The sequence below is a fragment of the Bacillus rossius genome, chromosome 17 (genome assembly GCF_032445375.1).
Source record: "Bacillus rossius redtenbacheri isolate Brsri chromosome 17, Brsri_v3, whole genome shotgun sequence".
NCBI classification, from domain to species: Eukaryota; Metazoa; Arthropoda; class Insecta; order Phasmatodea; family Bacillidae; genus Bacillus; species Bacillus rossius.
Window position 1 is genome coordinate 37,471,323 of NC_086344.1, and position 16,771 is coordinate 37,488,093.

The 16,771-nt window shown below is 39.2% G+C and overlaps 2 protein-coding genes across 5 annotated transcripts in view; both read left to right on the forward strand.

Moving 5' to 3' along the window:
• Positions 1 to 7,618, forward strand: LOC134540644 (exodeoxyribonuclease). Of its 4 annotated transcripts, none has more exons than XM_063383507.1 (2): positions 1 to 98; positions 6,430 to 7,618. In XM_063383507.1, the coding sequence occupies exon 2, from the start codon at positions 6,454 to 6,456 to the stop codon at positions 7,525 to 7,527; it is 1,074 nt and encodes a 357-aa protein (XP_063239577.1). In that variant the 5' UTR covers positions 1 to 98; positions 6,430 to 6,453; the 3' UTR covers positions 7,528 to 7,618. The 4 variants fall into 4 exon arrangements, with proteins under 4 accessions (XP_063239577.1, XP_063239578.1, XP_063239576.1 ...); XM_063383508.1 differs by having other exon boundaries at positions 40 to 98; positions 6,449 to 7,618; XM_063383506.1 differs by having other exon boundaries at positions 59 to 322.
• A 3,487-nt stretch (positions 7,619 to 11,105) lies between these two features.
• Positions 11,106 to 16,771, forward strand: part of LOC134540846 (laminin subunit alpha) — a 136,908-nt gene continuing 131,242 nt past the window's right edge. Inside the window, exon 1 of the mRNA XM_063383837.1 lies at positions 11,106 to 11,395. Coding sequence (XP_063239907.1) covers positions 11,168 to 11,395 — 228 coding nt within the window. The 5' untranslated portion in view covers positions 11,106 to 11,167. The remainder of the gene's footprint in view (positions 11,396 to 16,771) is intronic.

Sequence of the window (16,771 nt, forward strand, 5' to 3'; positions counted from 1 at the left end):
GGGTGGATTATTGTGAGGTTTCAATACACTGGGTTGCGTCGTTTGTGTTTATCTGTGGTATTGTAATTTTGGGAGGGAAATTGATCTCCTGTTTTCAGGTAATTTATGATGGTGTTGAATAAATTATGTGTTACATTTATAATTATGTAGAAGCTGTTGTCTGTTCCTAGTTGCGGGGTTATATTTGACTTTTTTTTTTTTTAAATCATCTTTTTCTTGGTATTCTTAATGCCATCGTTGTAATCTGAAGATGATGTACAGATCACTTTCACTCTTTGCTAACCTAGCGAATATGCCGTCAAAAAGAACACAAAGCTGGACGGTAAGCCGATATGTAAAATTTCAGTGGGTTTTTAGGGCAAAAGAAATAGTTGTTTGTGGACGGTTAATGAACTAGTTGAATGATAAGACTATTTGCGGATCCAGAAACCTATGTGTAAATTTGTGCGTTCGAGTTAGGGACATTGTACCTTTTCCAGAATATGCTATTTTTTAAGTTCATCCTGTTGCTTGATCAGAAAAAAAAGTTATGTTAGAGAAAATGGCGAAGGTGTAGAATATCGGACTATGTAATTTCCACCCCTCTCTTCCAGATTCCAGATATAGAGGTAGGCACCTTTTGCTGTAATACTCGTATATCACGGCTTTTTATAACGGAAAGAAAAAAAAATGTTTTCACACACTGCACACGTCCCTAAATTTACTCTGAAGGTATGGTTTCATAATTCCTATCAGTTTTTAAAAAGAAATTAAATTTTTACTACTTACAATACCTGTGCTTTTACACTGCCGCCGCATGTCATTTTTTACCTGCGTTAAATAGGAATATATGTTTTCCTTATACTTCAGATGTTCCTGAATTAACTCTGACAGGAAGGTTTCTTAGTTCCTTTTTAATAAATAAATTGCTAAATAAGATAAAATTATGTATGTAGGTTGAAAAAAAAAATCCTTTTTATGTAGCTTACGATCATAAATCATTTTTGAATGACAAAATTATTTTAATGTACGGGATCTTTTGATGTAGTCTATTGAACTAAAACAGCAAGCATCATGTACCACAGGACCAAGCAAACAGGATAATGCCATCAGGATCAAGCCTTCAGGATCCAGGTTTAACCTTCAATATGTAGAACAGAAGAATTAGCTTATTTTTAATTCTCCATAGTTTGCTACAATTGTGCTAAAAAAAAAAAAAGAGAGTGACACAATTTCGGGTAAACAATTGAAGGTGGCGACAGTGTGAAAAAACAGGTAGTGTAATGTAAGCTTTCAATTCCCCCCCCCCCCCTTCCCCCACAAACCAGTAGGAATTAAGAGACCATCCTTCCAGGGTAAATTTAGGGACGTAGTGGTTTTCCAATTTTTTTTTCCTTGCCTTTCGAAAAAGGCCACGATATCCGAGTATTACCGCGTTGAAATGAAATTCTGGCCACACCACACAGTATTGAAGCAGCAGGATAGAGCAAGAAATATATTTTTTTTTATTTTCTTAGCACCCAATAGACTCAGTTGATGAGCAGTGGCTCTCTGAATATAGGGCTTGTCAACATGGTTACAAAATTTATGAAATACATGTATATGATTACATACACTATTTCTAATATATGTACATTATATACATTAGCTAGCATAAAAGTTATATTACAAATTTCTAATAATAAAAATCTTAAAATAAGTATTAATTAGCAGAGTTTGTCGAACATTAGATCAATTAAATCAATCTGTGGCAAAAATATTTGAAATGCTGGCATTAGTGGTCACGATTACGATGACTGACACAGAAGAGAGAATGGCGGGTGTGTGTGTACTGTGTGCAGTTGTGGGGGAAGGGGGACTCCTGATACGTGCAGAGGACAAATGGCATGGGAACAAATTGAAACAAGGCATGGGTGAAGAGGTTCCCGAGGAGAAGACGGTAGTAAAGGGGCAGGAGACACATGAGGAGTGACTGTGCAGAGCGTCCAGAGGGGGGGGGGATGCTGCGGTGTTGCGTGGCAGATCCTGGACGGGAGGGAGCGCAGAGTAGAGAAGAGTCGGGTGGGTGGAGGGAAGTGTACGAGAACAGGAAAGTGTGCAGTCCGTCAGAGCCAACGGAGGGAACTGGTACGTGAGACGCTGAAAGAACACGATGTGGTTTGGGAGGTCGGTGCAGGGTTTCCAGCAGTCCGGGGAAGTCAGGGAAGTTGAAATTGCGCAGGGAAAAGTGAGTTACTTGGAATCTCTGGGCGAGTCGCAGAATTTCCCCAGTGATAGTAATCTGATGAGAAACTTTAGTTTTAGCACGAAGTGAGTCATGCACATTATAAAATGTTGTATGCGAAGTTCTGTTTGAATATTGAATTTTTCTAATAAAATTGTAGGCCAACTATAGGGACTGAATTTTTGTTATTTCTTTCAAAAAAATAATAAAATATGTAAATTACCAACAAAAAAATATCCAGGGAAATTCGAAATTTTGGTCATGGAAAATGTCAGGGAAATTTTATTATAGGTGTTTGTAGAAACCCTGTTGGTGAAATGAGATTAATTGTGGCTTAACGTCTAATGATGGAGCATCTAGGCGAGTTTTATTCTTGGGGTGGGGGGGGGGGGAAGAGAGACCAACTACCCCCCCCCCCCTCACGTCCCGGAATTAAGAAGCCCCTACTGAGAGGGCCGGCTTGCACTTACTAAATCATGACTGTGAAACGGGGGATAAAGATTAAACATCAAAACTATGTTATATGGAAATTTTTTGTATATTGTTAAAGTTTTCTGCTTCTTCCATGCATATAGGCCAAAATACGGGCAGTATACATTAATACTCACACGCTAAACTCAAGTGAAAACTCGTGTGGCCGCCTGCGAATTCTTCAGATTCACGCCCGGCTAGCAGTAATTTTTCTTACAATATAAAATCTTGATGTTTTTTTCTACTCTGCATATTAAAATCATGAAAATTGTATCATTGATAGTCCCTATTTTATTTTTGCTAACACTAATTAAATGTAAGGTACAAAAACAGGTATGTATTAAAGCACAAACAAGTATCTATTATGGTTTTTTGCATTATCGTAATGGGTACAGTGTGTTTCAAAATTTCATTGATTACCAGACTGGTAGTATTAATTATTTAGTGTTGGTGGAAAAAATCACAGCGCAAACTATATATTATGCAGGGAAAAAATTATTTTTAGTCAAATTGGCATTTTATGCTTATTAATTGAAATTTTTTTTGATAGTAATTTGTATTGTATATCTGTTATCTTGTCATATATGCCCCCGTGACAAGTAAAGTCCTATCTCCGAAGAACACAATTTTAGAGGAAATAAGGAAACAATATCAAAAATGATTTCAAACTGAAGTAAGGGCCAATATAAATTTCAATATAACTCATCAGTATTGGATGTAGGGCTTTGCAATGTCATAAAAAGGTGTATTTTTTTTTAGACTGATTCGGTAACGATACAAAAAAACATTTAGAAATAATTTGCCATTGCACACATATGTCCAAAAAACTAAATTTAACCATTGCTTTGGTTCATTGTAGGTTAGGGGGAAAACACTTGGAAATTTTATCCCGGCAAAGTGATGGTAGTATATATTTTTGTAAGTAATTTGTAAACCTTTGCCTTAGTCTTCAGATGTACAGCCTTAAAGTGTGATACAGTAGAAAATCTTTTTTGAGCCACAGGGTAGCAATCCTGAAATTCCTAAAATCCTAAAATTGTATTTACAATCCCTAAAAAAAAATTAGTTAGTGTGGTATAAATTTGTGTGAAAGTTTAATATTTATTTGAATTTGATTTAGAAATTATATAAATTTTATGATTTTTTTTTTTTGTAAAATTTTTTGGTTAATAAAGTGACAAAATTATGGTCCCTTCAGGTTTGTATTATGGTAGAGTCCCGCTATTCCAAGCTAATTGGGACAGAACACTGTTCGGTTTAGCGATAGTTCTGAATAGGCGGAATTCGTGAATGATACGAACGTATTGACTTGTTAAGGCGGGAATTAAGTGCGGGGACATCTCCTAGTGTTCAGCTGTATGCAGCGTTGATCGGCTCGTGAACAGGTCCAGTGAAAGTCGGAAGGGAAGGGCAGTGACCTTGGACGACTCCCTCCCCCTCCCGCGTCCCAAACACCTGACTCACTGCGCTGAGCACTCTCAGGTCGTATCTGGGTCAGTGTACTCTCTAGTGGAGTTTGAACTGTGTGCGCTTATTGAAAATTTATCGTAAAGATTTGTTCCGTAAGTGTTGAGTAACTTTACCGAGTCACTGTGCCTTTTTTACTTATTTATTACCTTATTTTAAGTGGAGAAGTTAAGGTGTACCGCCTTGTCTAACACTTAACCGCATACATCTTTACTAACTAGGTACATGCAAAGTAAACCTGATAAATGTTATAGCCTAACATACCAAAATTGTCACAAATACATTTAAATAAAAACTGAATTAACATATCTGTACAAATATGAAAATAACAAAAAATTAGAATATGAGATACACGAGAGATACCTGAAGAATAATATTATTGGCATATTATAATACGGCTTTTTTTTTTTACCCTATCTAATGCTAAAGTTTATGTTTGTAGTCCTTGATGTCAGCTGTTTAACATTAAACATGGCAAGTAAACGAAGTCGTTCTTAGTTTACTTTGAAAGAAAAACTTGGTAGTGTTAAAAAGCCTGGACAAGTGCTACTAAATTGTCACTCGAATATGGTGTCAGAAAAGTAACGATTAGTGACTGGTAAAAAAAATCGCGTTAAAATCTAGCAGTTTTGTTCTGCTCCAAGTGAAAAAAAACTTGTGTCTTTGTGTGAAAACTTGAGGTCTTATTCTTGCGCTTCGCTCAAGAAAGACAGAAAGGAATCCCCATTTCTGGTCCTTTGGTAAAAGAAAAAGCACAACTAAACAAGCTTATGAATGGTGACCCATCATTTTCAGCTAGCTGTGGTTTTTTGGTTATTGGAAGAAAAGACACGGAATTAGACAGCTCACGATTGCGAGGAGGGAAGCTGTCAGCTGACAACGAAGCAGCTGCCAATTACCTAAAAGAATTTAAAGACCTTGTTTCTTCCCCAAACTACTCACCACAGCAAGTTTACAACGCGGATGAAACAGGACTTAAGCCTTAAGGCTTTGGCGGAGTCAAAGACATCGTAGCAATAGCGCAGGCATCATCAGCTCAGATCGACTGAGGAAAGCGACGAGGAGTTGAACGCTCAAACAGAACTCTTATCGCACACGGACGCGGCAAATGCTCTCGACCCTTGCCTTACGCTACTTCGAACAACACGCTTCGTCAATACCAAATGATGTTATGTTCATGCGACAATGGCGGAATGTATCATCCTCAAGTCGATTCAGTGCTCTTTTGTCAGAGAAAAGTCACTGACTTTACTTATTGTGTGTAAATTAGTTATTTTTGTGTTTAGCGGTGGTTAAAAATAATTCTACAGACCTGTATACGTAAATGGGGCCGACATGTCCTGTAAGGAGCCAGTTTTCATTCCAGTTTATCTTCAGGCATTTCCATCAAGCTTAGGCTGTATGTATGTCTCCATTTAACTTATTTGTATAGAATAAAAGTACGTAAAAATGTTATAAATGTTTTTTTTTTCACGAACGTATTTTTAATTTAATTTCTCCTGTTTTTAAGTTAAACTGAACTCTGTTTGAAATGGGTGGATTTTCGGAATAGCGGGGTTTGAAATAGTGGAACTCTACTGTACCGAGGTTTGACTGTAAGTCTTTAAGCTGGTCACATTCAACAAGGGGCATTTCAAAGTTCAAGAAACAAATATAACTGCTTTCTTTCTTTATCAGGGTGGCAGAGTTTGTTGCATAGTGTTTATGAAAATGGTTACAGTGCAAACTGTGTAGGTATTGTGCAGGAAAACATAGTTATTTTTCGGTGTTATGTGGCTTTGTTGAAATATGTTATGATAATTTTTAATGCCAGATGGACAAATGAAACAGAAAAAAAAAGTTGAATGAAGGTGGGAAACAGGACATTGGATGAGGCACCCTTTTACTTCTATAGTCCCATTTTCCAATTATTTCTTCATAAAGCTCTAAAATTTGCAAAAAAAAAAAAAAAAAAAAAAACTGTTTGGTGGATGAAGTGTAGTGTACTCAATTATGAGACTCCGAACTCTTCGTTTCTTTTTTTCATTTGTTCTTACTTACTGTTTTTCAAACAGGAAGTTTCCATCAAAATATTTCCACTAAGGATCCAAGAGTTTAAAACCAGTTCAGACTTCGGTACCCATTACCGGGAGTTTAAATGCTAGTAAAAGTATTAAAGATGTGGTTATCTAACTTGATTAAGAAATGTTAGCATGTTAAATAATGTAAAAGAATAGTACTGTATGTATGCTGTGGCAGCTTGTGTACAGACAGAGTTCGTGTTGGTAATCTCGTGCTCTTGTCGTCAGGCCGGTGTGTGTTCGGCAGGCAAGATGAGCTCGAAGCGGACAGCGGCGAGGAAGGAGGTCTCCGACGGTGAGGACGAGACCCCGGCACCTCCGCGGAGCTCCAAGAGGCAGCAGATGGCTGCCGACCTCAAAGAGGCGGAGGAGCAGCGAGAAAGCGAGTCCGAAGATGCCAACGGAGAAGGCGACGGGCCGAAGAGAAAGCAGGCGACCAAACCGGACCCGAAGCCGCCCGGGAAAGCGGCAAAGACGGACGGGAAGATGAACAAGACGGACAGCGACTTCGGGGCCATGGACTTCTCCAGCAGGTCGGAGACGAAGGACGGGAAGGCGTGGAACATGAAGATCTCGTCGTGGAACGTGAGCGGGCTGCGGGCGCTGATCAAGAAGAACGGCCTGGACTTCCTGAAGCACGAGGACCCGGACGTGTTCTGCATGCAGGAGACCAAGTGCTCGACCCAGAAGCTGCCCCCGGAGGCGATCGTGGACGGCTACCACAAGTACTGGTGCGCGGCCGACAAGGAGGGCTACTCCGGGACGTCCGTCTTCAGCAAGGCCAAGCCGCTGAGCGTGGCCTACGGCCTGGGGGCGAAGGAGCACGACTCGGAGGGCCGGCTGATAACGGCGGAGTACGACCAGTTCTACCTGGTGAACGTGTACGTGCCTAACTCTGGCCGGGGGCTGGTCACGCTCCCCAAGAGGATGAAGTGGGACGAGGCCCTGAGGGCGCACCTCCGCAAGCTGGAGGCGAAGAAGCCGGTGATCCTGTGCGGGGACCTGAACGTGGCCCACGAGGAGATCGACCTGGCCAATCCCAAGACCAACACCAAGAACGCCGGCTTCACCCGGGAGGAGCGCGACGGCATGACCGCGCTCCTGGCCGAGGGCTACGTGGACTCGTTCCGGCACTTGTACCCGGACCGCGCGGGCGCCTACACCTTCTGGGCGTACTTCGGCAACGCCCGCGCCAAGAACGTGGGCTGGCGCCTCGACTACTTCGTCGTGTCGGAGAAGCTGCTCGGGAACCTGTGCGACAGCGTCATCCGCAGCGACGTGTACGGGAGCGACCACTGTCCCATCACGCTGCTCCTCAACGTCTGATGACCCCACTGAGACTGCATCCTTCCCTCATGAGAACATTTCTTTTGCTATTTGTCAGTGTTTACCTCAGTAAAGTGTTTGTTCATAAAAATTTGTTTGTGTCGATTTCTTTAATGGTAGCAATGTATTTTTTTCCTTCAATATATCATGTATTTATTTTAAGTCACTTTAATAATTAAATGTTTATTTTTTCATGTCATTTTAAACATAAATATTTTGTGGTGTGCAAACTTTCATGGCATGTATTTTACAAAAGGGGAAAAAAAAAACTTTTAAATGTTCTCATGCATGCAACCATTGTAGGCAACTGCTTTTATTTCTTCTCCAGGAGGTACTTCCTACATCAACGATTTCTACAAGACAGGCAGCCGAAATTTCATTTGTTAGCATGACTTAACTTTGTCACTGCATTACTGCTCATCACATTACAAAATGAAGGAATAATGAAATTATAGGCAATACATGAGTAGTGTTGCTGCTTATGCCTTTACATTATTTTTTTTTGTATGTTGAGAAGTATTAAATCATCTCATTAGTCTACGTATCACTCAAATCAAAGTTCTTTTTATTGGCACATCGTCTGTGGTACATGACTGAATTAATTTGATAAACAAGAGCATAACTTTTATTGCATAATTTTTTATTTTATTTATGTGGTTTGACCTACAGAGATTTTTTTATTTAAATACAATGCCCTTGTATATACTGTTCAAATGTTTTAAATTCATATTCTAATTCATATTTAAATATTTTATTTTTGGGTGTAATTATAATTATAAATATTGTACACTTGTTGATGCGATTATCTTATGTTTCTTTGAACTATTTTGAAACACATTAGAACCATTATATGACGACGTACCACCTCTGATAATAAAGCCTCTTTCTAGTCAATCAGTACTATCCCACTTTGGTGGAACGCACCTTCTGACCAGCACGCAAGGGTCCAAAATAATGTTGCAACACACATGTACCTATCCTTTTAATTTCCTAATTTAATTAATTAAGTTGTTTCCTAATGGTGTGTAACCATTGAAAATGTTTACGTGATATTTATTTTGGTTAGTTTGCAGATAGTGTTAATTAATCATTATTTGCAATTGAACATCTAGTTAATTATATTTATTTTTATAATTTGATCATACAATTTTGCCGAGTCTGCACTCGCACACAATTCTTGAATTTACACATAAATTTATTTCGCCTCGTAGGAATTATATCCAATATTTTTCATAGCACTATTTATTTTTGGTGTCTTACCCAGTTTGAATTATAATTTTTTTGCAATAATGCAGTATAAGGAAGCGTAGAGAAAATTCGTGATTTAGCTGGACATTGTGCAAGACATCTTGTGTGTGAGCGGCGATCCCTATTAGCACAGGACCCCACACAGGAGTCAAGAAGATCTCGCGATGACCATGAATTAAGTAAATGTTTTCTACTAAGTTAACGATGTAGGGATGGAAAATACTTAACTAGCGGTGACAGCCATGTCATGTGTAGTGGTCGCGATTGTAACTGTAAGTCACAGTAGACAGCATGCTGTGAAGTAGGTGAATTCATTTTTTTTTTAAAACCTCACCATCGCCGTATTGTATAGGCTACAAAACATTGCGGAAATGGTGCTTGACTAAGTCTGATGCTGGTTAATAAGTATGAATTAGGATCTTCTCCATTTGAAACAGTCACTTTCATGAAAAAATGTCATTTAAAACTGTTTCCACTCTGCAAACACAAACTTCGATGCTTTGGGCATATAACCTATATGGTGCAACCAATTATTTGATGGGGGAAATGCTTCACACACTTAATTTGTAATCATGCAAACATGGCCACCTGGTAAGTCCAGAGGCCAGATTACAACCAGTGACAACGAAGATGTGACGTCGCGTCAGTAGATAGCGACTTGTCACGGGCAAGTTACCATCCATTGAGCATCTATGCCCGCGACATGCCTAGCTCTGCTCGCCCAGCATCACATGAGTACTATCTCACTGCGACACCCGGCATGAGCGTGGCCAGACTATTTTATTGCGCTAAAGAAGTTGATGGCTAATTCAACACTTTATATTAATATGCAGAATATATATATATATATATATATATAGGATACATATTTTATTTTTAAAATTTTATGAAACATCACAGAAGAAAATTTGCTTATTTATAGAAATGTATAATGAATCATGGCAATACAATATGAGCTAATTTTCTTTTTCTAAGCATGTTTAATTTCAATTTTTTTATTAAATTTATAATGATCAATGTCGTACAGTAATAACTAAATATGAATAAAAATTATATAATAAAGCAAGATTTTTTTTTAAATTTAATGAAAAGTCTTTGTTCTTCAGTTTCACGGACGAAAACACACAATTATATAATTCGCGGTTTCGATGTTCTAAATTCATCTGAATACTCCGGAAAATAACACTAGTTCATTGGTTGCTGACTTGTGAATCGTTTCAACTGGCCTGTGATTCGATATTTCTCCTTGGCCCAGAGTCCTCCAGATTAACAATGAGCAGATAGCAAAAACAGCTTATATGTACTTATATTGGAATTCGAGCCTGTCGCGAAAATGAATCCGCTTTTTTTGTTTTACTGTCTCTAATAATATGCCGTTCGTGAAGCTCCCGGATTACGATGTCGCTTTAAGTGACAATGTCGCGGCGACTTTGCCCTGCGACTTTCATATCGCTGGTCACCAGTTTGTCCCTGGGACAAAATCGATACAACTGTGTAGCGGCAGCACCGCTACTTCCTGCAACTGGCTGCAAATGCCGCACCGCTCACGCTCGTTCCGGGGCCGACGGCGCGACCCCGCAACGGGAAGCAATTTTTCACAGACGAGAGAGTCAAACGCACGATTGTGCACCTTCGGTTTTTTTTGTTCATTGTAAATAAATATGGAGGTGTTGATAAAAGGAAAGACCATAAACAAGGCAACTGTATTTATTTGTAATTGTTTTTAGAGGAAAATACCTAATTGAAGAAACGTACTTCGTGGATTTGTATATTTTTCATACCGTATAAAATCTAGGAAGTCTTTGTCTTCCACAAATATTCTCGGGACGCACCATATTCCCTTGCGATTTTACGCATCTTGTAAGTTTCAGGTAAGGACATGATAACTAATGGTCAATTAGGTTAGTTTAGCTACATTATAAATACTTTAAAACTTTGTGGACGGTTGATTTGGTTAGGATAGCTACATTAAAGATACTGTGAAATCATGTAAACGGTTTCCTAGCCCTGGATAGCTACATATTAAAAAGTTATTTGCTAAGCAACAATAAAATGTTTGAAAAAACGCGCGCGTAAAAATAAAAAAACATCCCGGGGGTAGGCGCTCCCGATCGGCCAAATTCGGAAAGGCTCGGCATTTGCAGCCAGTTGCAGGAATTAGCGGTGCTGCCGCTAGACTCTTGTAAATCGATCGCTAGTCACAGCACTAGCACGATGATCGACAGCGAGAGTGCGGTACCGGAAAAAGCGGCGCGCAGGTACGAGAATGTCGGACGGGTCGGCGGGCGTGCCGGAGTTTGTCGCACTCTTTGGTGTTGGCGACCCTGCGGCTTGGCGGTTAGTCGCCGGACGAGGAGAAGCACGCGCGGAGACCGGCTCTCGCGCTGCAGACATGTGGCTGCTGGGGGCGGCGCTGTGCCTGCTGGGGGCGGCGGGCCCTGCGGCGGCGGCGCGAAGCAGCGTGATCCTGACGCCGCCCTACTTCAACCTGGCCGAGGGCAGGCGGGCAACTGCGTCCTCCACGTGCGGGGAAGGGGTCGAGGGCCCGGAGCTGTACTGCAAGCTGGTGGGCGCAAACGCGGACGGCTCAGACGTCAACATCAACCTTATACAGGGCCAGGTAGGTCCGCACTCTCAAGGGCTAAAGGCTAAAGGCTAAAGTCTGATTTACAACAGATCCTCTGTCCGTCAGCCGTCGAGCGATACACAACACTCCGCTCGTCCGTCGGAATATTTTTTCCGTTTCAATACTGGCGACTGTTGAAAAAACGGAAAAATTGGGAAAGAAAATTAATTATTTTATGTAGAAATATTAGTTAAAATATCATGTGAACTTAATAAACACTCATAACTCATTAAACTTTTTTTTTTTTTTTTCACTCTGGCATTTATTTTCAAATTTCAAATTCGTAATTGACACATTTCTGTGACCGAGCCCATTTTATTTCAAAAAGTCAGCTTTTAAAATGTATTCAAATGTAATTTAAAAAATAATTTTGGAAGCAGCTAAACAATGAACTTTAATGCCTTCTAATACAATAAGATTTGACACACAACAAGCAACAACCTGGCTGATATTTGGTTATAATTTCACCCGCCCGTCCAGCAAAAATATGTAGTTTTCAAGTTATTAGCGGATTAGTGATGGGTCGTTCGTTAACGATTCGTTCAAAAAGAACGAATCTTTGAGAGAACGAAATCTTGCGATTCGTTCGCGATGTAAAGAACCGGCTCTTTGAGAGCCGGTACCTTGAAAGATTCGGAGGAACGAAAACGCGGAGAGAACGAGAGAACGAGAGAACGAGATGAGAGAACCGGCCACGCGCCCGGTCCGATTCGTTCGTGAAATGATTCATGACGTCAGGAGTCTGAAGAATTAGTAATCACAGCGTGTGCATGTTCATAAGAGCAAACGATAACTGATCAAATAAAATAGGGTAACATGAAAAGTATCTATACCTGAAAATGTCAACTGTTAAGTAGTGGTTTAAAATTGCTTTTTCACATTCACATACACAAATTTGCAAATAAAAAACTAAAAAAAAAAACCAGTATGAATTAAAAAATAACAGGGAAAGTAACTACAAATGTTCACATTTACCATTTTTGGGTTAATTAATGTACTTCATTTGTTTCTCTTCATACTGAATCGCAGTAGTAGTATTAAATTTTTGTCTTTTTTCTCTAAATGTGTTGGTCTACATGTAAACACTTTACTGTCACTAGAGTGTAAATAGCCTATATATTAATATTTGTAACTTAAAAAGTAATAAAATATAAATAATCTTGTTTCATATACGCAACTGTGATTCACTGGTTACGGAAAGCAATGTTCAAATTCAAATACAAAAACACGTACGTAATACTCTAAAGGATGAACGAGTTACGACACCTGATAAAAGAGCCAGATCCTATACACAGAAAAGAACGAATTGACCGAGATGAACGAATCGTTCTGAACGAATCATTTCACGGCACTGATCCAAAAGAACCGATTCGGTCAAAAGATCCGTTCTGCCCATCACTATAGCGGATGGATGAAATTTTTCGGGCCATCTTATTGGCTGCTAATCACGTGATTGACGGACGGAGGCAACGTGCTATTGTAATTCGGGAAGCCTACTATCACTCGTCCTTCTGGACATACCCGAATACTCACGTTGGCAAGCCTTTTTTTCACAGACGAGAGAGCCAAACTCGAAGTTCCCCGAAGTTAATGCTCGCTTTTTTTTTTTTTTCGTACCACAACAGGTGTTTTTATTTGGGGGAAACCGTTTACATGATTTCACAGTATCTTTAATGTAGCTATCCTAACCAAATCAACCGTCCACAATGTTTTAAAGTATCTATAATGTAGCTAACCTAACCTAAATGACCATTAATTATCATGAGTTGTATATTTATTTACAATGAACAAAAAAAAAAAAAAAGATGTACGATTGGCAGTTTGGCTCTCTCGTCTGTGAAAAAAAGGCTTGCCATCGTGAGTATTCGGGTATGTCCAGAAGGACGAGTGAATCTTAGGCTTCCCATTGTAATTCCGCCTTTACTTAACTTTCGACGGACAGACGGAAGTAGTATATATTGGGGGCTACTGAAACTGGCGCCGGCGCGTGGTGTGTGGTGTCGGTGTCCGCCATCTTGGATCGAGACGTCGGCGGCCATCTTGGACTCAAAAATTCCTCAAAAATGACTCAAAATGACTCAAAAATTCCCGTTTTGAAAAAAATTTCCTGTTTTAATCTTCAAAAATTCCAGCAGTTAGAAATTTCCATATGTAGGCTTAAGCATCCATGTCTACAGCCTCCGATAAGACTCTGACGTCATCATGGATAATGTCGTCACCGTTGCAGTTTCCGTTACGCCCGCCATCTTTAACTTTTTTTTATTTATTATCTGATTTTAATGAAAATAATTTTAAAAATCATAAAAAAATTAAATAATCGAATTATATAATAAAAAATCTTAAAAACCACTGTTGCACTTATCGTTACGGTCGCCATCTTGGATTATATAAAAGTTGCATATTTCGTTACACCCGCCATATTGGTTGAGTACTATGTCATCGTTACACTTTATGTTATGACCGTCATATTGGATCCTATTAATGTTGCAATTACCGTTATGGTCGCCATCTTGAAATTTAGTCGCCATCTTGGAAATCCATAATTTTTATGTTAGAAAATCGGGAAAAGTTCCAAAATTCTTCAAAAAATTAACTTAATAGAATTCTGATTGATTATATCGATTCCCGTCCTTGAATCGAAACCGGTGAGGACAAAAAAAAAACATCAGATCCTTCCTCCACAGAAGGCCCCTACAGACTAACTTACCACCAATATCAAGGTATATATCGTCAGCTGGTATGACGTCATGTCCGCCATCTTGTCTTCGTCTGCTGGAGACCGTCATCTTGTTTTCGTCTGCTAGAGTGTGCTGGCGACATGTTAATATAATTTTCTGTTCACCATACCTTTAACCTGGTCTGTTGGCATTGAACTTTGTCATTGACCTTGAACTTTGACCCTGAACCTTGACCTTGAAATTTGACCTTGAAATTTGACCTTTACATTGAAATTTGACTTTGACCTTGACGACCATCATGGATCCGTCATTTTATGATCAGTACATGCTACCAGGAGCTACCGCCTGCTAGTGGTCATTACCACCATCATGTTTTCGCCAACGAATATTGAAGCCAATGAATATTGGAGCCAATGAATATTGGAGCCAATGAATATTGTAGCCAATGATTATTGGAGCCAATGAATATTGGAGCCAAAGTCATTTTATCCTGTGATGCAAATAAATTGTTAATATCTGGGACTAAATCAGAACTGACAACATTTTTTTTTGTAAGGTGGATTTAAAAAAAAAAAACATTACTCAGTCCTAAAATATCTGATAAGACAGAAGAGAAACACTATCACGAAGGACGAACTTCCTTCTCCTTGATGTCTAGCGAAGCCTTCCTTATTTTGCGATCATTAGTGAGCATCCCGCATACCACATAAAATAAATGATATTTACCTGCAAGCAAAAATGTGTTGACATCTGTTGTTGACAAGCAGAACTACTTGCATCAATTTGCTTTGCATTAGATAACTTAACTCTCGCTAATGAAATATTTAAAAAAATATATTTAAAAAATGGTTCCAATTGGAAAACTGTCAGTTTGTATCTAACATTAGTCACAGAAGCTACCATGGATCATGGTTTGTTATCTGCAGTTGAATCGGAAGGAATCCGCTGTAGATACTGTGGCAAGGATTTTGTCATGAGAAGGAATGCTAGACGTCATGAGAGGAATGATTGTGCTAAAAACCCACTACGCAAAATGTTAAGCTGTAATCGGTGTAGCAGGTTGTTAACACGAATTGACAGCTTAAACAGACATGATAGAACATGTAAAGCCAAGCCTGCTTACGGCATAGAGGACATCAATGGATCCACTAGACTAAAGAAGAGTGATCTGCATTACGACAATAATTTTCCTTGTCCTGAGCGTGATGGTATTAGCTCACCCGATCGTGACGAAGAACATAAATTGAAGGATGCTGATGGCTTCAGGAAGACTGAAACTAAAGGAAGTATCAACACTGTGAAAAGTGAGAATACATTCAAGCCTATATTCAGTAGATCCTCCATTCTTTGTAAAAATGATGGACTCCTAAAAAGGAAGCAAGAAGACGATGAAGACACTTCGACATCATCGATAGCGAATTCATATGGTAATCTGGGTGAAGAGGATGTCTTCTACGGTGATTGTTACAGTGACTCTGAGGCTGTTGACAAAGGCATAGACTGTGATGAAGCACCTAAGATTGACAAGATCGAAGAATGTGGCGGTGTAATGAGACCGAAACGATGGAAACGACGTGTTATAATAAATAAATCTGATAATTCTTATTTTGATCACTGGAATGATTGTGATATTAAAAGTATGTATAATAAACAAGCAAGTAAGATGGTGGTAGAAGAGATTGATTACACATCATGGAACGATCCAAACATATTGGTTGACCGGCTAAGACTCTACATGGCTCGCTTTGTGCAGGAAACTATTCGTGCATCAAAGAAATATCCTTCATATTCAAAGAACTGAGGAAAGCTGGCTACATACAATAATGGCTTCTTTTACTTGTATTTGTGTAATGTTGAGAAATAAATTAAATATTGAAAGTAAAAATTTAATGTTTTTATTTCTTGTATTCTGATTTCCAACTAAGCCAGTGTTTCCGCTACTGAAGTGTGATCATTCCGTATCCAGTGTGTGTTCGTTCCGTTTCCTGTGTGTACTGTGTGTATGTTCCGTTTTCTGTGTGTACATTCCGTTTCCTGTGTGTACTGTGTGTATGTTCCATTTCCTGTGTACACTGTGTGTACGTTCCGTTTCCTGTGTGTACTGGTGTGTACTGTGTGTACGTTCCGTTTCCTGTGTGTACGTTACGTTTTCCTGTGTGTACTGAGTTCATGGTCTATATGTCTGATATTGACATGACCCGGTCTTGTAGTCTGAAGACAATTGACCTGTATGTGTGGCTTTGTACATGAACGGCTTATAGGTTATTCAGATTATTGAAAAATGAGACTTTCATGTTATGCTAATCGGCACTGTATTTAATTCGTTGGTTAGGTATATTGTCTTGAGTTGATTTTCGTAGAGTGAATGATTAATAAACTCCTCGAAAGGTAATTGAAAACAGAATCTAAAATTTAATAATTAGTTACAACTGTCACTGATCAAGAATCGAACCGTGGACAGGAATCAATCGAATCAATTTGTAAATTAATAATTGATTTTTTTCGGAGACTTTTGGAATTTTTCCCGCATTTATAGCTAAATAATTACATGATTTCAAGATGGCGGCCAAATTTCAAGATGGCAGGCACCTCAGTAGTAATAAATGATTACTGCACTGTAGCAGGTTAGAATAAAACTAGCGTGATGGTAAGACGAGTACACATACAAGATGGTGTCCTCCAGCAGACGAAA

Bases quoted from the DNA above. Each gene is read 5' to 3' on its own strand.
- LOC134540644 (XM_063383506.1), top strand. From the start codon at position 251: ATGATGTACAGATCACTTTCACTCTTTGCTAACCTAGCGAATATGCCG. The intron at 323-6,429 runs GTAAGCCGATAT...TCTTGTCGTCAG, and splicing joins AAAGAACACAAAGCTGGACG to GCCGGTGTGTGTTCGGCAGG.